The 23,875-nt window shown below is 39.3% G+C and overlaps 1 protein-coding gene across 6 annotated transcripts in view; it reads right to left on the bottom strand.

Annotated features, from left to right (window-relative positions):
• The window catches only part of LOC148861857 (chloride channel protein CLC-d-like), a 100,313-nt gene that overhangs the window by 49,576 nt on the left and 26,862 nt on the right, over nt 1-23,875 (bottom strand). For all 6 annotated transcript variants that reach the window (XM_088940856.1, XM_088940853.1, XM_088940855.1 and 3 more), the window contains exons 12-13: nt 2,782-2,841; nt 2,516-2,590 (exon numbers count right to left, since the gene is read on the bottom strand). In XM_088940856.1, coding sequence (XP_088796982.1) covers nt 2,516-2,590; nt 2,782-2,841 — 135 coding nt within the window. The remainder of the gene's footprint in view (nt 1-2,515; nt 2,591-2,781; nt 2,842-23,875) is intronic.

Below are 23,875 nucleotides of genomic sequence, written 5' to 3'. Positions count from 1 at the left end.
CCAAGAACTCAAAAACCCTATTCCTCTCTACCAGTTTGTGATAAGTTTCTGCATCATTTACACTTTCCGATACCACAGTTTCTAAGTGATCTATTTCCTTCCATAGGGTTTTCAGCATGGAGAAATACACAGCAAGAGGTTTTTCTCCTTGTTTCATACTTATCACCTGATTTCTTAACTGATAGGCTCTGGCTTCATTTTGCTCCTGAGAGTAGGTTTCAGTCACTCCATCCCAAATCTCCTTAGCAGTATTAGCCTATAGGAATTTTTTTGCAATATGAGGTAACATAGAATTACACAGCCAGGACATTACCATGTAATTCTCCTGCACCCATCGGGAAGAGTCTATAATAGGTTTCTTCTCCTCCCCAATGAGATACCCTAAATTTCCACAAGCACCAATAGCCAACTTAGTTGATTGTAACCACTCCAAATAATTTGTACCATCAAGTTTTACTGTAGTAATGATCCCAGACCCAAAAATATCACTACTACCTCCAACACCCAGTCCCATAGTAACAGTAGATTTCATCCCAGTATTCCAACTATCCATCTTACTTCAAACGGATCAACAGTAAGGAAAAAATAGATTGGAGACCTTCAAAAAATAATTTAATATCACATACACATAAACCAACCCTTCTGGAAGAAGAAAACCCTAGATGGAGGGAAATCTCTCTCCTCACGCCTCCCAATAGAGAGAAAAGTGAACTGATCACTACGGGAGGCCTAGAAAATTCCAGAAACCAAACCGCCCTCTTCAGAAAATCAAAAGAAAACTAACAATACCTAGGCACCCAAGATCAGATAAAAAACAAAGAGTCCAACTTTTCTGGGACTCTTCCCCGTACTCCAGTTCTTCCTGATTTTAATGCCAAACAGTAGATCACCTTCCTGATGACTAGATCCCACAAAAAACTCCAAGAACTGGGCAATCTATAGCAGATCGATCAGCCCTTTACTACTTCATGCAGTCGGCTTATCTAGGGCTGCATGAGAATGCTTCAAGAAACCCTAGTCGATGCTCTAATACCAAGTAGAAATCTATTGTATTAAAAAATATAAAAGAAAAGTAGTTTCTTGAAGAGAGAAGGAGAAGAAGAGAAGAAGAAAAGTTGGAAAGAAAAGAGAGCAATAATCTGGCCGCCCCCTTCACTTATTATTTATACTAAAATAATATAACAATACAAAGACAACTATGCCCTTATAGGGTGGCAAAACATAAAACAGCATATACAACACTCAAAAACATAACAAAATTTGGACTCACATAACTACCATGGTCCCCACCTCCTATCTAACAACTAACATAAAACATGTACTTAGAAAAACATCATAAAACTAATTAATCTTCAACAATTTTATTAATATATTACATACTATATATTATTTATATAGTTATAATTTATATAATATCTTATATATTGTATATATATATAATATAATATGTATATATATGTGGGTCGTGCTAGCCCGCGGGCCACGGGTGGCATGACACAACAATGCAAACTGTGCTGGTTTGGCCCACTAACCTGAAACCCCAAGCCCGGCACGGCCTATCTTCCCATACAATCGTGCTGGGCCACGGCATGGCCCATGGACCACCAGGCCAGACCGGGCCCACTTAAAATCGTGCCAGGCCGTGAGCAGCACGGCCTGATTTACACCTCTATGCACACATCTTCCTGCTATGACTTGCACGGCTGTCCATCTTGGGAAAATCATGTTGTAGTTGAGGATGACACAAGTATGAATGATGCTACTGATGAGTTGCCTGTCCCAAGGATTAGTAGAACAATGAGCTGGTCTCCATCACTCATGAGGAATATGAGAGACTTCATCAAACCTATTCTTTGCCTTCCATGTCCACTACTACCCTTGCTAAGTCAGGTACAACTTGTTTAGTTTCTAGATCTAACTATTCACCATGGATAATTGACCTTGGAGCTTCAGATCATATGATTGGAAAGTGTCCTTGGCAACCATCTCTAAGTCGGCTTCCCCTACACACCTAGGCTCGACAACTTCTTAAAATGAAACTTCTCATTGAAAAGTGTCCTTGCTAATATTGCTATTTAGTTCACAGATCTCCTAATCCATTGACTCTTCTGTTGTAGTGAATTATTGAAAATTGGATGTAACCTCACTTTCTTTGGGGAATTTGATGCTTGGTATCCAGTATGGGCATGTTGTTTGGATGGACACAAAGATATGCTAACTCTATAGCTAGAGGAGTTAATTGGGAAAACTTATAGTGGAGGTCTACCCCAACCGAGGGTAGTGTCAGAGGGTGAGGGAGATTGTGTATTGAATATGATGCTTATTTGGATAAAAAACATCTCTGCCTAGTAAAATCTATACTTCCCATATCTCATCTCTTTACTTGCATGAACAAAGCTGCTTGATCAGTTACAACAAAAAATGGTAGGTCTTAGTGCCTTCTTGGGAAAAATATAATAAATGATTTTTTTGGCAAAAGATTAACCCCAAAACAAAGTGTAGAAAAATGCATTACCAAAAAGGTTAGAAGGCTTTGTGCACTGTACTCATGAAATGTCCTTGCACTAAATAAATTGCGTATGGCATCATCCTGCAACCATAAGCACTAATGTATCAAAAAAGTGAAATACACAAGGAAATAAGTATTAACTACAATACATGGCCAACTGGTGTTCATTTCATCCAAAAAAGGAAAAAACAAAGGAAAACAGAAAACAACAGAAAACAAACATCATAAAAGAAAAAGAACAATACAAGTTGAGAGAAAATCAAAATCCACACCTGAGTGTTGAAAAAAATAGTTGCCAAATCATTGTATTCGCTACCCCTTTTGCAGTAAAACTGAAGATAACATTGAAAAATGTCAAGAACAACACTTCTATGCATAAACATTAAGAATGAGATTAGACCATAAAAAGTAGAGTTTAGTAACTTTATCACCACGGATCTACATGATAACTTGTAAAACTGAATTTCTAAATTTAACAAGGTTCAATGGTCTCATGTATTCATGCTATGAAAATGTAGACAGTGCAATATTAATAATGTAGAACCAAAAATATAATAAGATGACCAAGTTAAGCACATAAAAATGTTGCTAGATCCAGAAGATAGTCAAGATATGACTTTTCCCAAATTAAAAAAAATGTATAATGGAAATTTCAATTAGCCAAGGTAAAGTGGTTTTCTGATAACTTAATTTTTGTTTCATTAAAAAAAAAAAAAAAAAAAAAAAACACTAAGCTATACATTGTTATGATACAACATCAGAATCTAACACATATCATGTATGGGGAATCAGACTCAACAAAATTGAAAAGTAGGTCTTTGGAACTTAGATGGAATGCTTTAATTTTTACAATTTATTTCTTAGAATATTTTTATTATATAATTAAAAAAAAAGTGATAAAATAGAGAACAAATTAAACCTGTAAGTTTAAATCAATGAAAACAACTCCGAACAATTAAATAACTTATAATATTAAATTGGTAAAGTATTATGAACTTATAACAGATGTTAGGGGTGGTACCCTTACTGACTTATATATTAGGCTGTTTAAAAGAAAAGGAGATTTACAAGAATACCCTTGATTACAACTTAACAGGGAAAATACAATATAATTGGCCCACTAGCAGCCTAATAACAGTCCTAACAACACTCCCCTCAAGTTGGGCTGTATATATCCATCATTCCCAACTTGGTGCATATGTCAATATGTCAGGCACTTTAAAAACCCTTGGTGAAAATGTCACCTAACTGATCCACAAAATTTACATAAGGAATGCGGACTTCGCTGGCTTCAAGTTTCTTACGAATGAAATGTTCATCAACTTCGATATGTTTTGTTTTCTCATGCATCACAGAATTGTGGGCTATATTAATTGCTGCCTTGTTGTTACAATACAATGACATTGGGCTGTGGACTTTAACTCCCAACTCCTTTAACATATTCTTCAACCACAACATTTCTGCAATTCTATGTGCAATGGCCCTATACTCAGCTTCAGCACTTGACCTAGCAACCACCATTTGTTTCTTACATAGTTTTCAAGGCGCCAATGCGAGGCAAGGTATCAGGGGGGCGCCTTGTCGCCTAGTCAGCTAGGCGGGCGCCTAGGCGATGGATTTTTTTATATAGAAAACATAGATCCTAGGGTAGTTCCCTAGGTACCATAGCCATATTTCCTTAATAATTATTCATAATTCTCATAAGAAAAGTATAGAGTTCATGTTAAAGTATAGAAAATCAACATAATCATGAGAAGAAAAAAAAGAAGGTAAAGAAAATTCAAAAAATATAAGGGTTGAACCCTTATTTTTGTTATAGGAAAAGAAGAAAAGAAATAGTAGAAAATGTGCTGATTAGACAAAATTTTAAGTTCTTCCTTACTTATTGGTTCAGGTTTTAAAGTCTTTGAGGGTTCAATACAGCATTTAGCCATGTTTGTATTGATTAAATACTAACAAATAAGAAAATATTAAAAACAAATTAGTATATAAACACACAGAATGAATATTTTAGTTTAATAGTGCCTATTTTATAATTATAATGTCAAAAAATAAAGAATAAAAAAGTATTTTACAAGACATAGTACAAAACTGCTTGGCGATTAAGCGAGGTGACCTCAAAAGGCGCCTTGTCACCTAGGCATCTCCTAGGCGCCCACCTAGGCGTCGCCTTGACAACTATGGGTTTTTACTTCTCCAAGTTACCAAATTCCCCCCAACAAAGGTACAATAACCTGTGGTAGATCTCCTGTCATCAAATGAGCTTGCCCAATCATCATAAATGAAGATTTTGGTTCAGTATTTATCAGTTCCCTCTCAAGTGGTTGATCCATTTTGGGCTAAGATTTTACATCTTGTGTTGCCCTAGGCTACTCTTTCAGCCCCTAATTTTTGGTGAAGATCTGATTTGTCTTTCTAGTGGTTTAGATCCCTTCTCTTGTTTGATTCATCTGAGAACTTTCCTTTTTTGGACTATCGAAGGTTTTATACTTATTTTCAGCCTTCCTATGATTGTTCTCTAAATTCTACCGCTTCCAATGGCTTCCAAAAGAGGTGATGTGCTTCCCATCAAGTTTGATGGCATTGATTATGCCTTATGGCAATTTCATTTTCAATTTTATGTTGAAGGGAAGGGTCTATGGGGGTATATTTATTGAACCACCACTAAACCTGAAGAAACAGATGTAACGGGGCTGCAACCCTAGAGGATTAATAAAGCTTAAGATTGATTCCTGGATTCTCTGAATTCTCAATTCGGTTACAACAAAATTTTCCATCTCTATGAGCAGTCTTGGGACAACCAAGAAGATTTATGATTATTTGGAATGTTAGGATCGACAATACAAGGGTAGTTAAGTCTTTTGTCTATCTAATTAAGGTTGAATAGTCTGTTTTGTCTGAGTTTAAGTTGTGTGTCCCATACTTAATGAGGGACAACATTATACAACTAAGGAAATCTGGGAGCATGCTAAGAAACTCTATTCCGGCCAAGATAATACCACTAGAGTGTATCAACTTTATCAAGAGTACATTAACCCGAAGCAAGGTAATCAAAGCTTGGAAGAATATTATGCAAGTATGAGAAACCTCCGTAATGAGCTTAATGTGTATCATCCTCTGATTCTGGATGTTCAAGTTTAGAAACAACAACAAGAGAAACTTGATGTGACAAGGTTTCTAGTGGGTTTAAAGGCTGAATATGAACCTATTCGAGCACAAATATTGGGTGGGTCTGCTCTCCTCTCTATTGAGGAAGTGTTTGCCCGTCTTCGGAGGATTTCTATTGATCCTACAGAATCTTCCTCTCTCTTGGATGGGTCTGGTTTTGTGGTAACAAGAGGGGGAGGTCGTGGAAATAGAGGTGGTGGAGGTGGCCGTGGATTTCCAGGGAATAGAGGTGGTCCTATGTGTAACTGTACTAGTGGCTGTAGTGGAGGTTGAGAGTCGGGGGGAGTTTGTGGTAGAGGAAGAAGTACTGGACCTAGGAAATGCACATACTGTGGATTAGAGGGACATACTATTAATTTCTGTTATGATTTACATAGTCCACCCAACACTTGGGCTAATCATGTTGTGACTAGTAGCAGTGGTACAGTTAGTGAGAACTAGTAGACTGATCAGACACCCTCCACATCTATTAGTGCATCTAGGAAGGAAATGGTGAGTGTTCCCACATGAGGTATATGAGAAGTTTCTTCAGACATCCTCTCAATAGAACACAACTACTCTTGCCTATTCAGATATGGCTTGCTTAGCTTCCAAATCCTCACACTGGATCATTGGCTTTGGAACCTCAGATCATATGTCTGAGACTCTAGATATGTTTTCTTCACTTTCTCCATCTTTTACTTCTCAAACAATTACCCTTGCTAATGGTTCTACCTCTCCCATCCGCAGTGTTGGTGATGTTGATCCGACCTCCTTATCCTTATCCTCTGTTTTATATGTATCCGAGTTCCCTTTTAATCTTATGTTTGTTAGTAGATTAACCAAGTCAATTGTTCTATAACCTCTTATCCCTTTTCTTGTGTGTTTTAGGATCTCAAGACGGGGATGAAGATTGGTGGAGGGCATGAGGCATGTGGGTTGTATTATCTTGATGGTGTTAGCCCGAAAGTAGCTTTTCAGTCATCTCTTACTCCTTTCTAGTGGCACTACAGACTTGGTCATCCATCACTCAAGGCTCTGAAGTTGTTGGTTTCATCCTTAAGTTGTCTTCCATTGTTGGATTGTGAGTCATGTCAGCTTAGGAAATACCATAGAGTCTCTTTTAGTCCAAAAGTTGATAGTTGTGTTTTGAGTCCTTTTTCTTTAGTCAATTCAGATGTTTGGTGTCCAAACAAAGTAGTGTCAAACAATGGTTATAAGTATTTTGTAATTTTTTTTTATGACTTTTCAAGGATGACATGACTCTATTTTATGAAAGATCGAAGTGACTTGTTCTCTATTTTTCAAAAATTTTATGCTTAAATACGTACCCAATTTGGAGTTCATATTAAAATTCTTCGCTCAGATAGTACAAAAGAGTACACATTAACACCATTTCAGCAATACTTAGAGCACCATGGGATAATTCATTAAACTTCTTGTTCTTATACCTCACAATAGAATGGCATGGCTGAACAGAAAAATCAATACTTAGTTGAAACTACTCGGTCCATTATGCTTGATATGAATGTCCCAAAGCATTTTTGGAGTGACGTTGTCCTGACATCATGTCTCCTCATCAATCGGATGCCCATGTCCATCCTTGGAAGTCAATCCCCTTTCTTAGTCTTGTTTCCTATTGTTTCTCAGTTCTCTCTTACCCTTAAAGTCTTTGGTTGTGTTTGTTTTGTTCATAATTTAGGGCCTAATTTAGAAGATAGATGCATGTGCTACCAAATGCATCTTCCTTGGATACTCCAAAACCCAAAAAGGGTGTAAGTGTTATAACCCTAGCTCTCATCGATCCTTTGTGTGCTCGGATGTCACTTTCTTTGAGTCCGCTCCATTCTTCTCGAATACTGATGTCCCTCCTCCTGCTCCTATGGTTCCACTTCCAGTTCCAGTTGAGGACCCCTTACCCGTGTTTCCTGTTCTATCTCCGTCCCCGCCTTCCCCAGTGCAAGTTAATACTAAGAGGCCACCAATCACACAAGTTACTCACAAAAGACCACCAGCCCCTCCTCCAGTTCAATCCTCATTGATATCCTGTGATTGCACCTCCTTTTAAACTTCATCTTCCTATTGCACTGCGGAAAGGTAAACGTAGTTGTACATCTCATCTTATTTCTCATTGTGTTTCTTTTGCTCACTTGTCTGCTTCTCATTGCCATTTTATATCTTTGCAATCATATGTTTCCACTCTTGAGACTGCCCAAGAAGCCCTTACTTCTCTAGGGTGGCGACAAGCAATGAAAGAGAAATTGTTTTCTTTGCAACACAATCACACATGGCAACTTACTACTCTCCCTCCCAGTAAGCATGTTGTTGGATGTAAGTGGGTTTACACAGTGAAGTATCTTCCAAATGGCAGTATGGAATGATTAAAGGATAGGTTAGTGGCCAAATGCTATTCTCAGTTTTTAACTATATGGAGAAGAAGAAAAACAATATTCTGAAAAAAAAAAAAAAAAAACGGACTGTTTAAAAAGGTGCAGAAAAGTGAAAGAGAACAATGGAAACAGAGAATCAAGAAGAGAGAAGAGGAAGAAGAAGGTGGTGGCAATAAAGGTTTAGAAAGAGATTTTTGAATCTAATCTCCTCTTACACCCTAATTCCTATTCATTAACTTAATTTTAGTAATTTATAGGGAGGCCCTTAAATGGGTGAATAATTAAAAATGGCATAACATAAGAAAGGCCCACGTTGAAGCCCATTACAACAAAGAGCATAAAGAAAAGAAATAAGAAAACAGTCTATGGGCCATTTGGCCCATCTTCTCTACACTCCCCCTCAAGCTGAGCATAGATGTCAATCATGCCAAGCTTGCCAATATCATGTTGAAGTTTATCCTTGGGAATGCCCTTGGTAAGGAAGTTAGCTAATTGTCCTCCAGAAGAGATAAATGGTAGACAAACTTCTCCAGAAGCCACTCTTTCTTGAATAAAATGTCTATCAACTTCAATATGTTTGGTTCTGTCATGTTGCACCAGATTGTGAGCAATGTTGATGGCAGCCTGATTATCACAATATAACATTAATGGCTTATCATACTCAATACCCAGTTCCTCCATCAAGGACCGAAGCCACAGTAGCTCAAAAACTCCATGAGCCATGGCTCTGTATTCAGCCTTGGCTGAAGATCTGGCAACAATTGATTGTTTCTTGCTTCTCCAATAAACAATATTACTGCCACCAAGCTACAGTACCCAGAACTTGATCTTTTATCATCAATGTTTCCGGCCCAATGAACATCTATGTAAGCCTCCAGTTTCATATGACCATGCTTAGCAAATAGAATTCCCTTTTTAGGATAACCCTTTAAATAACACAGAATTCGTTCTGTTGCTGCCATGTGTGTGTCCTTGGGAGCATGCATGAACTGACTAATGCAACTAACAACACATGCAATGTCCGGCTGAGTCATGCACAGATAGAGCAGCTTCCCAAGTAACCTCTAGAAGACTCCCTTATCTTTCAACAATACTCCATCTGAGGCAAACGATTTATGACTCATATCAATAGGAGTAGCAACTGGTTTAGCACCCATCTTCCTTGTTTCAATGAGCAAGTCAAGCACATACTTTTGTTGAGAGATAAGGATCACATCCTTAGATCGAGCAACTTCTATGGCAAGAAAATATTTCAATTCCCCCAAATCTTTGATCTCAAACTCTGTATAAATGAAAAATTTAAGATCATTAAGCCACCATCATTACCAATCACAACTATGTCATCAACATAGACAATAAGATATACTGCCAAATAGCCTCTCCTCTTCACAAAGAGGGTATGTAGCCAAAATTAACAAGGGCAGCTCTAAACCTTTCAAACCATGCCCTAGGTGGCTATTTGAGTCCATAAAGAGATTTCTTCAGCTTGCATACTTTTCCCCCCATATTTGTGTAATACATCCCCGGAGGAAGAAACATATAGACTTCCTCATGTAACTCACCATTCAGGAATGCATTTTTCACATCCAGCTGGTAAAGTGGCCAATCTGAATGTGCAGCCAGAGATAGCAGAACTCTCACTGAGGTCATCTTTGCAAAAGGAGCAAATCTCCAGATAGTCAATCCCATATGTCTATGTATAACCTATTGCAACCAGCCTAGCTTTGTACCTTTCAATGGTGCCATCAACATGATATTTGATGGTGAAAACCCACTTACAACCCACTGGTTCTTTCCCTTTAAGCAAATCAACCACTTCCCAAGTGTCATTCTTATGCAGGGCGTCAATTTCCGTTCTCATAGCATCCTTCCATTCTAGAATATTAAGAGCACCAAAAATTGACCTGGGTATTGAGTTAGAAGCAACAGAAGAAAGATAGCCAAAATATGAAGGAGAGAGCAAACTATAAGAAAGGTGTTTGGAAATGCAGTGTGCAATACACTTCCTTTTACCTTTCTTGATAGCAATAGGGACATCAAAGTCTGGGAAGGATGGCTCCAAAGGGGCTGTATCAGTACTTGTCTCTTCTATGACTGGAAGTGCAAGAGGGTCATGTGGTGTAGAGAAAACAATCTGCTCACTTCTAGTTCTCTGCCGTTGGTACAGCCTGGGATTAGAAAGAGGACGAAAAGGTAATGAAGGAGGAATAGGAACATTGGAATGAGAATGAGATGACTGATCCTCCCTTGATTCATTTGAAGTAGGCGGCTTAAAAAATGACTAAGTTGGGACAAGAAAGGGGAGAGCAAATAATTGTACAAATTCTCCCCCTTTTGACAATGACTCTCCTGAGAAGGATAAGAGAAAGAAGAAGACTCATCAAAGGTGACATCCATTGAAACATACTGAGCTCCAGACTTTGGATCAAAACAACGATAACCATTTTGTGTGGAGACATAACCAAGGAAAATGCACTTATGGGCCTTTGGTTTAAATTTATGTCTCTAGATACTTGGAATGTGTACATAACAAGTGCAGCCAAAGACACGGAGTGGAATAGGAAAAAGGTCATTGCCCATATGAAGAACACTGAAAGGAGACTTGAAACCCAACACTCTGATGGCATACGATTGATTAGGTAGGTTGTAGTGAGGACAACATCCCTCCAAAAATCTTGTAGGGACATGTGCAGCAAACAGGATACTTCTTGCAACTTCAACAATATGCCGGTTTTTTATTTCAGCAACTTCATTCTGTTCTGGAGACCTAACACAGGAACTTTGGTGAATAACCCCCAAATCAGTGAGATAACAAGTTAGGTTTTTCTCAAAATATTCTTTTGCATTGTCGGATCTAAAAATTTGATTCTAGTATCAAATTGGGTTAGAACAAATTCATGGAACTGCCTCACAAGTTTGGGAACTTCATCATGGGACTTCAACAAAAATATCCAAGCATATCATGAAAAATCATCAATGAATAAGATAAAATATTTATAGCCACCCATAGAGGGTAAGTGGTAAGGCCCCGACACATCAGAGTGCACAATATGGAATGGAGAAGAAGATGTTTTATTACTCAAAGGGTAATTGCTTCTACAATGTTTTGACAACTCACAAGACTCAAAATGAAGACTGGACAAATTAATTCCCTTAAATAGTTATAGGAATAAATGACTCAATGTAGTAAAAGAAAGATGACCCAAACGAAAATGACATAACATGACACAACTGACAGACTCTGAAGATGTAGATCCAAAGAAAGCTTTCCAGGTTGTCCTTGGCTCTGTCCAGGAGTATCCAACAGATATATTCCATTCGCCTCATGGCCATTCCCAACCACTTTCTAAGACTCCAGATCCTGAAAAACACAGTAGGAAGGAAAAAATGTTACACTGCAATTCAAATACTTAGTTAGGTTGCTTACAGATAACAAACTTGTATTTAGTTTGGGTACATGAAGAGTAGAAGGAAGTAACAGAGAGTCTGTAGCCTTGATGGTTCCCTTGCTAGAGATAGGAGAAAGAGAGCCATCGGCTAGGGTGGTTTTATCACGGCCAGGAAGTAAATCATAAGAAATAAACAAGGTGGAAAAGCTTGTCATATGGTCAGAAGCACAAGAAACAATAATCTGAGGGATCCTACGTTTACCTGAGATAGTTGCATGATTGGTAGAAGCCTGTATACCTGAATGAGCAAATGCAGAAGTGGTTGAATATCACGGAGGGTTAGATGAAGAGGCATCACTCTTTAGGTGACCGATCATCCTTTCATACTTCTCATAATCTGCCTTCATAACTGCTAACTGTTCACTAGCAGTCCTCTCTTCAGTTAGGCATCTATCATTATCTGGACCAATAGCAATATTGTCACTTCATGTCTTCATATTTGTTTTGGAATGGTAGAATACTGATGTATTTCATTCTATTGTCAATCAACATATTTATACAGTAAGTTGTTGCAATAAATAGAAAGAAGAAAAAAATAGAAAGCAAAGAAAATAGAAAGTAGAAAAATAGAAAAAAAGAAAATAGAAAGTACAAAAATAGAAAGAAAGAAATAAAAAGAAAAACTTTCTACATCAATCCTTCCAATAATCCTAAGAATATATACTTTTCTATTTTTACACAACTACCAAATATAGATCAGCACCAGTAACCTCACGTTTTCCAACACTCCCCCTCAAACTGGTGAATAGAGATCCTCCATTCCCAGCTTGGCTATAATTCTTCGAAAGTCTGTACTATTGAGCCCTTTAGTAAGTACATCGGCCAATTGTCCTTTTGTAAACACATAGGGAGTGCAAATCAACTTGTTGTCCAGTTTCTCTTTTATAAAGTGTCGGTCAATTTCGATGTGCTTCGACCTGTCATGTTGAATAGGATTGTGAGCAATATTGATGACTGACTTGTTATCACAATATAGTTTCATAGGCTCTTCACGTGGAATCTTCAGGTCTTCTAAAATTATCTTCAGTCAGAGTAATTCACACACTCCTTGTGCCATGGCCCTGAATTCTGCCTCTGCACTTGACCGAGCCACTACATTTTGCTTCTTACTCCTCTAAGTGACTAAGTTTCCTCCCAAGAAGGTACAGTAACCAGAAGTGGACCGTCCATCTACTGGAGATCCTGCATAATCGGCATCTGTATAAGCTTCAAGAGCCAGTCCCCCATTTCTTCTGAATAAAATTCCTTTTCCTGGATTGGCTTTCAAATAGTGCAGAATTCGATGAGCAGCCTGTAGATGAACTTTAGGATTATGCATAAACTGACTTATTACACTTACAGCATATGCAATATCTGGCCGTGTATGTGCAAGATAAATGAGTTCTCCAACCAGTCTTTGGAATATCTACTTGTCTACACTTGCATTCTCGCTGGCTTCTCCAAGTTTATGATTGGGATCTATAGGCGTGGAAGCTGGTTTGCATGCAATATTTCCCGTTTCTCTCAAAAGATCAACAACGTACTTTTGTTGAGAGATAAGGATGCCTTGTTTAGAATGTGCAACTTCAATTCCAAGAAAATACTTTAATCTCCCCAAGTCTTTTATCTCAAATTCTCAGGAAAGGTAGTTTTTCAATGCTTCCTTCTCCTTTTTATCATTCCTAGTAACGATTATATCGTCCACATAGACTAATAGTGTAGTAACTCCCCCTGAGGCTGTGTTTGATAAACAATGTGTGGTCACCTTGACTTTGCTTGTAACCTGTACTAAGCATCACCTTTGTAAACCTTCCAAACCATGCTCTCGGAGATTGTTTGAGGCCGTATAATGCTTTTTTCAACCTACAAACTTTGTTCCCCTTAATGCCTTCTCCAAAACCCGGTGGAATGTCCATGTATATCTCTTATTCTAGATCACCATGGACAAATGCATTCTTTACATCAAAGTGTTGCAAATCCCAATTATAGTTAGCAGCCAAAGACAACAACACCCTTACTGTATTCATTTTAGCTACTGGGGCAAAAGTTTCCTAATAATCTACCCCATAAGTCTGTGTATATCCCTTGGCTACCAGTCGTGCTTTGTACCTTTCTAATGACCCATCAGATTTGTACTTAATTGTGAACACCCATTTACAACCTACAGTCTTCTTGTTTCTTGGTAGATCCACAACTTCCCATGTGTCATTCTTTTCTAGTGCCTCCATTTCCACTCTCATGGCTTTTCTCCACTCCTTATTAGAAAGTGCCTCGACTAGAGTATTAGGAATTGGAATGGTGTTAAGGTTGGCTAGAAAACTTTTATGGGATTTAGAGAATCTTTGGAATGACACAGATTTGGCTAAAGGGTACAATGGGCACTTGGTACATTCTCTAGTTCCTTTTCTCAGTGCAATAGATAGGTCATACTCAGACTATGAAGGTGCAGGTTCAGGTTCTGCATATCCCTCAGTTCCAGGATTAGGAGTTGAATCTTGGACTTGCACAAGTTGAGGATCTGGATTTCTTCTCCTAGAGTAAACCTGCATATATCTCACATCATCATGCACATCATTGGTGGCGTTAACAGTGTCAAAATTTGGTTCGATGGTCGGGTTGTTTGACTCTTGTTGAGACTCGGGAATGTGGGGCTCAGAGGATTGTGACTCAAAAGGAAGTGATTCTTGACGGTTGGATGACTGTGAGGAGGGTAATACATCTAAGGAGAGTAGATCTGAGGCCTTATCTTCCATTAATGAGGGCTCCCATGAAGATAAGGTTGAGTGAAAAAGGATTGTCCCTCCTCAAATGTGACATTGATGGAGATGTAGAATTTTCTGGTGGCTGGATGATAACATTTATAACCTTTCTGAGTTGGGGAATATCCCAAGAAGACACACCTGATTGCTCGTGGATCCAATTTTCCCTTATTATGGACATGAACAAAGGCAGTGCAGCCAAAAATTCTTGGTGTGAGATTATTTGAGGTTCGAATATCAGGGTAGAATTGAGAAAGGACTTGTATTGGGCTTCGGTTGTCAAGAACTTTCAATGGTAGTCAATTTATGGTGTATGCAGCAGTAAGGACAGCTTCCCCCCAATATTGTTTTGGCACCCGGTTTTGAAAGAGAAAGGCTCGGGTGGTTTGCAAAAGATGGCCATTTTTCCTCTCAGCTATCCCATTCTGTTGGGGAGTGTTAACACAGGAGGATTCATGCACAATGCCTTCTTTCTGAAAAAATGGGGACAAATTCTTATTAAAATAATCTGTAGCATTATCAAATCGAAACCTTTTAATTCTCACACCAAACTGAGTTTGGACCATGTTATGAAAGTTGGGAAGAATCGTACCCACATTAGATTTAGACTTAAGAAGAAAAGATCCATGTGACCCTAGTGCAATTGTCAATAAAGGTGCCAAACCATCTAGAACCAGTAATGTTGGGAATTTGAGAAGGGCCCCATGTATCCAAATGAATCAAATAAAAAGGAGTTGAAGATCTTTTATTGCTGATTGGGAAAGAAACCCTTTTGTGCTTAGCAAGTTCACAAACATCACAATGAAAGGTTTCAACATCAATTCCTTTAAACAAGGAAGGAAGCATTGTTTTTAAAACAAGAAATGAAGGATGACCGAAACGGAAATGATGATGCCAAATTAAATCTTTATTGGAGGTAGATAAGAATGACTTGTGTGTGGCATGCATAACAGTGTGAGATGGTTTGCTGGTTGCTTCAAGGTAGTAGAGTCCATCCCTTTCCTCCAATCTTCTTCCACGAAACCTGGTCCTAAAATACACAGTAAGAAGGAAAGAACACAACATTGCAGTTCACATCCTGGGTGAGTTTATGTATAGAGATAAGGCTAGTGGATAACTTAGGAACATGAAGCACATTTTTAAGCAAGAGGGATGGAGTAATTTGAATATTCCCAATCCCTGCCACTGTGGTGAAAGAACCATTAGCAACAGAAATTTTTCTATTACTAGGACAGGGTGTATAGGTGAGAAAATGTAGTGAAGAGGGTGTCATGTGGTCAGTAGCTCTAGAATCAAGAATCCATGGAAAAACACTAGCCGAGGCATGTAATCCTAGAGATAAAGACTCACCTGAGAGAGCAAGAGAGGTAGAACCACCTCCTGGTTTCAAGGATTTCAGTAAGCTCCTTAGCCTTTCAATTTCTTCATCATTAAATGGTCCCTGACTCGAGTGTTCTTGCCGCAGGGTTGTGGAGACATTATGGGCCTGTTGAACTCCTTTTGAAACTCCTCGATTTCCCCATTCCTTGCTGGATGTGGGAGGTTTCCCATGAAGCTTCCAGCACCAATCTTTTGTGTGTCTGGGCTTCTTGCACTAGGGGCACCAGAGGTTATCGTTAGAGTCACGGGTAGTTGTGTCACGAGCCAAGTTGTGATTGTTCTCACCCTTTGAACCATTGTAACTTCCTCCCCTTGCCACCATGACTGAGCCTTCGGGATCTTTAGGCTCAAGCATGATTCCACGGCGACTTTGGTTGTTTATTTCTTAATGCTGAGGCTCAGTTTGTATGCCCTGGCTACATTCAGTTTTTGAGAATAGGTTTCAATAACAATGTCCCATATTTCCTCTGCTGAATTCATCCATAAATAGTGTTGATTGATTTGATGTTGCATTGAATTTACTAACCATCTAATTATAGTGTAATTTTCTTGCATCCATTTTTCATAGGATGGATCAACTTCCGATGGAGCCTTCTTGCTCCCGGAGATATACCCCACTTGCCTCTACTACAGACGAATTTTTACCGATTGTGACCATGCCAGATAACTGGTTCCATCTAGCTTGACTGTGGTCACTACTAGTAGAGAGTCAACAGAAGCCCCCGAAACCTGTCCGTATTCAGCAACATGCTTGTTTTCAACTTCCGAAGGATCTATCTTCTTAAAACACTCAAAAAATAACTTCTAACAACTTCAATTAACAATCGATGAAGACAAGAAAAAAATGTGTTGTGAATCAACCTCTATCCAGTTGAACCTGCTAACTGCGTCACACTCGAAACCCGGGAGAAGCAGAAAAAAAACCTAGCCACACCTTGTAGACTTCATAGAACACTAAGTAACTTGAATCGATCTTCAAGATGGCGTACAAGAAGTCTTTCTATCACCGAGCGCCAATGTCAAACTCCCTGTGGGGCCCACAAGAATATTTCTCCAGTTAATTAGGGTTTCAGGCAACACACTTGATATTGCCAAAGTGACGACAAGGATAGCCTCCTCTCCAAAAAACCACTAACAACTGGGCTAGAAAAAATTTCCTTTAACTATTCATTCAATTCAATTCTCCATACACACTTGTGTATGGGAAGAAAGAGGAGAAAAGAGAGAAAAGAAGAGCTCGTTGTGATACCAATAAGAAAAACAACCTTGTAAAATAAATGGATTGTTTAAACAGGTGCAAAAAAGTGAAGGAGAATAGCAGAAACAGAGAATTAAGAAGAGAGAAGAGGAAGAAGAAGGTGGCGGCAATAAGGGTTTAGAGAGAGATTTTCGAATCTAGTCTCCTCTTACACCCTAATTCCCTATCATTAACTTAATTTCAGTAATTTACAAAGAAGCCCTTAACAAGGCGAATAATTAAAAAAGACAACATAAGAAAGGCCCATGTTGAGGTCCATTACAACGAAGAACATGAAGAAAAGAAATAAGAAAACAGTCTATGGGCCATTCGGCCCATATTCTCTACAACAGACATTCTCTCTTGTGGCTAAGATTGGTTCAATTCGGGTGTTAATTTCATTAGCAGCAATGTATGATTGGCCTCTCTTCCAGTTTGACATAAAAAATGCCTTCTTACATGGAGATCTAGTTGAGGAAGTATATATGGAGCAACCACCAGGGTTTGTTGCTTAGGGGGAGGATGGTAAAATTTGCAAACTTAAGAAGGCAATCTATGGACTGAAACAATCTCCATGTGCGTGGTTTGGTAGATTCAGTGAAGTAGTGAAGAATTTTAGCATGAAACAATGTCAAGTAGACCATTATGTGCTTAGCTGTGACTCAGAAGATGGGAAAATCTTGTTAGTGGTGTATGTGGATGATATGTCATAACTGGCAGTAACAACAATGGGATTGACAGGTTGAAAAACTTTCTATAGGATCACTTTCGCATAAATGACTTTAGTAAGCTGAAATATTTCCTGGGAATAGAAATTGCAAGATCAAGGCATGGAATTAACTTGTGCCAAAGGAAATATGTCCTTGATCTACTTGAAGAAACAGGGTTGTTGGGTGCCAAACCAGATGAAACACCCATGGAACCGAATGTTAAGTTGAGCATTGATGCAGGTGAAGAATTTGATGATCTTGGAAGATACAAGAGGTTGGTGGGAAAATTGAACTACCTAACTATTACCCGGCTAGATATATCATTTGCTATAAGCATGGTGAGTCAGTTTATGCAGCAACCTCTGGTTCCATATTGGGAAGTGGTTCTAAGAATAGTCAGGTACCTGAAGGTGCTCTAGGTCATGATCTGTTATACAAAAGTGAAGGAACTCTTGAGATAGAAGGGTATATAGATGCTGATTGGGCCTGCTCTGCGTCGGATCGGAGGTCTACTACAGGGTATTGTACCTTCCTTGGTGGCAATCTAGTAAGTTGGAAGAACAAGAAACAAACAATGGCGGAAAGGAGTAGTGCAGAAGCTGAATACAGGGCTATGCCTCATACTACATGTGAACTAGTGTGGCTGAAAAATCTTTTGCAGGAAATGGGGTTCTCAATTGACAGGCCCACGAGGTTGTACTGTGATAATCAAGCTGCTGTACACATTTTTTCTAATCCAATCTTCCATGAAAGTATAAAGATATTAAAGTCAACTGCCACTTTGTACGAGAAAAAGTGATCGATGGAGTGAAATAAAGCTCATGTGAGTTCAGGAAACTAGTGGGCAGATCTGTTTACAAAGGGGCTGAGTCGGGGAAGAGTGGATTACATATGTGACATGCTGGGACTATTTGTCTATCTAATTAAGGTTGAATAGTTTGTTTTGTCTGAATTTAAGTTGTGGTCTTATACTTAATGAGGGACAACATTGTCTTTTGTAGTCCAACACATAGAATATAAATACAAAGTGGGTCGGCTGGGAAGAGAGACTTTTCTTCTCCTAGACCGAACCCTTTCTTCTCTTCTTCTTCTTTAGACCTAGAACTAAACTCAGATTAATCGATCTATTCACATGGAAAAAGTCTATCAATAGTCTAACATCTCGAGACAATACCAAATCTAGATAGAGATACTTTCATATAGCCAAGGTGAAAGGATGATTTAGGAATACTATGCTGATTTCATCAATCTCTAGACAGAGAATGAACTTGTTCACACCGGTGAAGTATTATCAGTCTATTGTATCAAGGCTTTGAAGGAACATTGTACCTTCTGATTAGATCAAATATTTTATGTAGGGACATTGTAACTACACTTGATACCATCCTTGTTGAGCTACTTAGGAGAGAAACTAGGATGATTACTCAGTCAACAATGAATGCTAAGATTGATGGAGTGGAGACTGTGTTTTTAGTGGAAGTTAAGTCCAAATCAAGGGACTTATCCAAAGTGCAATGATATGAATGTAAGGAATTTGGGCATGTCACATCTCACTACAAAAAGAACACTTGTACTTATTACAAGAAGCATGGACATATTATTACTAAATGTCCTACTAGGCCACCTAAGGGAAACCAATCTAGAGAGAAGAAAAATCAGCATGGGGCCTATTAGACTGTTGTTGAGGGATCAGATGATGCATCATCTTCCAATGCACAAACCAAGAGAGATTCAGCTAGTGTTGTTATGATTGAAGAGAAGACTCGGCAGCTAATGTCCTTAGCAATCTCTTCTACCTTCTCTGCTTTTGGCTTGTTTGTTGAGTGTACCTACTATTGTGCTTCCCCTAGTCATCTTTGGATAATAGATTCTATCGCCTCCAATCACATGATAGGGGGTCACTTGTGATCAGTTTTCTTACCCCCCTTCCCTCTAATAGACATATTGTATACAACTAATGGTGAAAATTGAGAAACTTGATATTGTGGGTTGTAATGATCTCTCTTTGTCTACCTCTCAATCTACCCCTTTCAAATTGCCTCAAACTTATATTTGTTTCTCATATTACTATCAATTTAATACATGTTGGTTAACTTGTTGAGCATGGCCATACTATCACTTTCTCACATAACGGTTGCTTGATACAAGACAAATGCATTGGGGAGGTGAAGGAGAAGAGGTGTAGATTGGGATAGTTATTTGCTCTAGAAATTGAGAAGAATCTGACCTCTTCTACTACTAGTTCTTGTTTACTATCTACTACTTTTTGTCCTGAAATAATGACTGGAACATTTGGCACCGAGGTTTAGGCCATCCTTTTGCAAGAAAAACCGATTCACTTATTTCATCTGGTTGTTAGCCTTTATCTACTTCCGCTTCTAAGAATGTTGACCTCCTAGTCCATTTAAAGGTTTCCCAAGCTTCCCTTACTAAGTAAGAAATTTCTCTCATTTTCTATATACATGTCCAAATTCCCAAACTCTTTATTTGAAGCCAGCCTATTAGTTTAGAGTCTCCTTCAACCTCAAGACTGAATTCCCCATTGTTTAGCCAATCTCTAGCCTTGGAGTAGTGCCAAAATCTAAACCCTCAGTGAATCACCCATGCCTATTAGTCTAAAATACAATGCAATCAATCTACCCTCCCCATCTTTGAAAACTCCCCTCAACTCCAAAGGGACCCGGGTTACCTAAGGAGATTCCATAAAAGTTCAACTTCAACCTTTATTGCACTGAATACTCCCCCTAAAGAAATGTAATTTCTCTTCCACCCTACAAGCCTCTTTGAGAATCTTTCCAAAACTGGGTACCAAAAGCTTTCAAAGTTTGGGTCCCCCCCCAATGGTAAGACAAATATAGTAACGGCCAATCCCCTACCTCACAACCCAACAACCTAGCAAAGTTTTCCACCTCTTCTCCCTCTTTATTTATTACAGCTACACAACTCTTGCCCTAATTTACTTTGAGATTAGAGACCCTTTCAAAGTGGGTTACCACCCTCCTTAGATTAACCAATTCCTCCCTCTCCCCTTCACAAAAAACAACAAGGCCATCAATGAACTATAAATGTGTCACCACCACTACATCTCTCCCAACTCTCCAACCTCTAATTAGATTATTAACATCAGCCCTTAAAACCAAATTATTAGAACATCGGCTACTAAAGTTAATAGAAAAGGAGATAGAAGATCTCCCTAACAGAGACCCCACCTAGCCAGAAAGAAATCCCTTCCATTAATCAAAATAGAATAGTGGCAGGAGGAAATACAACCCCTTACCCACTTACACTCTCTCCAAAATCCCTAGATTTCAACACTTCTATTAAGAAGTCCCAATCCACTATGTCATAAGTGATATAATTCAGGTCTACCTTAGAGTTCAGCCTGACTGAGTTCAGTTACGTAGAAGAAGAAAAGGTGATAAAGAGAGAGAGAAAGAGAGAGAGAAGAGAGAATTCTGGTTCGAACTGAAGGAGTCAACTTGACTTCTCCCAGTCGGCCAGTAAGTATTTATATTATTATTAAAACATGACTGAAAAGACATATGTGCCCTTACTTAAGTTAAGAGCACATGTTCCAACACAACATTACAGATCAGCAACATTAATCAAGGTATAAAGACAGAAATACCCCTACGCTAACACTCCCCCTCAAGCTGGTGAGTATATATCATATACTCCTAGCTTGTTACATATGTAGTCCACTCTTCCCCGACTCAAGCCTTTTGTAACTAAGTCAGCCCACTGATTTCTTGTATTAACGTGTAGTGTCTAGCTCTCCATTCAGCACCTTCTCCCTCACAAAGTGACAGTCAACCTCAATGTGCTTGGTTCTTTCATGAATCACTGGATTAGAGGAGATATGAACTGCAGCCTGATTATCACAATAGAGCTTCATTGGAGTGTTAATGTTGTACCCTACTTCCTGTAGAAGGTTCCTTAGCCACACTAATTCACAAGCGGTGTGCACCATAGCCCTATATTCTGCTTCTGCACTGCTTCTTGCCACAACCATCTGCTTCTTACTTTTCCATGTCACCAGGTTACCTCCCAGAAACGTGCAATAGCTTGTAGTAGACCGCCTATCAGACATAGAACCGGCCCAATCAGCATCAGAATACCCTTCTATTTCAAGTTTTCCCCCACTCTTGTATATCAGACCGCGACCCGGAGCCCCTTTTAGATACTTCACAATTCTCAGAACCGCATTCCAATGAGGAATCATAGGTTTTTGCATGAACCGGCTTACCACACTAACTGCAAATGAGATGTCTGGTCTGGTAATGGTTAGGTAGTTCAGTTTGCCCACAAGTCGTCGGTATCTACCAGGGTCTTCAAACACTTCACCCATATCACTGCTTAGCTTGGTATTTGTGTCCATGGGTGTTTCAGCTGATTTGGCACCCAACAGGCCTGTTTCTTCCAGCAAATCAAGCACATACTTCCTCTGGCATAGGTTAATCCCATACTTGGATCTCGCTACCTCTATCCCCAAGAAGTATTCCAGTTTACCCAGATCCTTTGTCTGAAAGTGATCTTGCAGATAAGTCTTCAGTCTGTCAATACCAATGTTATCATTCCCAGTAATAACAATATCATCTACATACACCACCAACAGTATTTTTCCTCTCGGAGAGTCATGACTAAATACAAATTGGTCAACTTTGCACTGTTTCATACCAAACTTCTTTACCACCTCACTGAACCTACCAAACCATGCTCGAGGAGACTGTTTAAACCCATATATTGCCTTCCTTAGTCTGCACACCTTACCATCCTCCCCCTGAGCAACAAACCCTGGAGGTTGCTCCATGTAGACCTCCTCGAGTAAGTCACCATGCAAAAAGGCATTCTTGATATCAAGCTGATATAAGGGCCACTCATACATGGCTGCAAGAGAGATCACAACACGAACTGACCCTATCTTAGCAATCGGTGAGAAGGTCTCTGTGTAGTCAATACCATAGGTTTAGGAGTACTCTTTTGCAACTAATCGCGCTTTCAGGCATTCAACACTACCATCAGGCAGATACTTAACCGTATAAACCCATTTACAACCAACAGCTTGCTTCCCAGGAGGAAGAGTAGTGAGGTCCCCAAGTATGATTATGATGAAGGGCTGAGAGTTCTTCTTCCATGGCACGGAACCACCCTAGAGAGGCAAGGGCTTCCTGAAAAACTTTGGGAACAATAACTGATGATAACAAGGTAACAAACTGGCGATGGGAAGCGGAAAGGTGAGTAAGAGAAACATAATTAGAAATGGGATGAAGGGTGCGAGTACATTTACCTTTCCGCAAAGCAATGGGTAGATTAATCTCAGATGCTAAGTGCGTGTCTGGTGCCGGATCCGTCGACGGAGATGTAGTCGGAGGAGTAGTAGCTGGTGCACGTGGGCGATGTGTATACACATGACGGATAGGTGGGCGTTCAACAGGTGGTGGCACCGGAAGCAAGGATTTGGTCATGACTGGAACAAAGGGAGGAGGATCGACAACGGGAAGTGGAAGAGGAGGAGGTGATGAGGAGGAAGAAGCATCACCAGACCCCAAAAAGAACGGAGTAGACTCAAAGAAACTGACATCAGCACATACAAAGGACCGTCGAGAACCAGGATGATAACACCTATACCCTTTCTGGGTCCGAGAATAGCCAAGGAAGATGCACTTGAGAGAACGGGCATTGAACTTGTCGTTCCCAGGACCCAAATTATGGATGAAGCAAACACACCCAAAAACTCTCGGCGTAAGAGGGAACGGAGACAAAGTGGGAAACAAGACCTAAAACGGGGAATGACCATCAAGGATGAATGTGGGCATCCGATTAATCAGAAAACAAGAGGTAAGCACTGCATCACTCCAAAAAGGTTTGGGAACATGCATGTGATGCATTAGGGATCTTGTTGTTTCAAGGAGATGGTGATTCTTTCTCTCAGCCACCCTGTTTTGTTGTGGGGTGTAGGTACATGAGGTCTGATGTATAATGCCGTGTTGGTCCAGGTATTCCTGAAATGATGAGAATAAATATTCGCGGCCATTATCAGAACAAAAAAACTTTGATGTGGGTACCAAATTGGTTACGAATCTCAACATAAAATTTTTGAAAAATGGTATACAATTCACTTCTTTCTTTCATTAAATAAAGCCACGTCATCCTTGAAAAATCATCCACAAAAATGACAAAATATTTGTATCCATTATATGACATCACTTTATAAAGACCTCAAACATCTGAATGAACTAAAGAAAAAGGACTCGACACACGGTTATCAACCCTAAAACTAAAGGGAACACGATGGTGTTTCCCAAACTGACACGA

Source organism: Nelumbo lutea, chromosome 4, assembly GCF_056320005.1.
Source record: "Nelumbo lutea isolate HS-2025 chromosome 4, American lotus-T2T, whole genome shotgun sequence".
Taxonomy (NCBI): Eukaryota; Viridiplantae; Streptophyta; class Magnoliopsida; order Proteales; family Nelumbonaceae; genus Nelumbo; species Nelumbo lutea.
The sequence above is the reverse complement of the archived record's forward strand: the minus strand, read 5'-3'. Positions and strand labels throughout refer to the sequence as shown.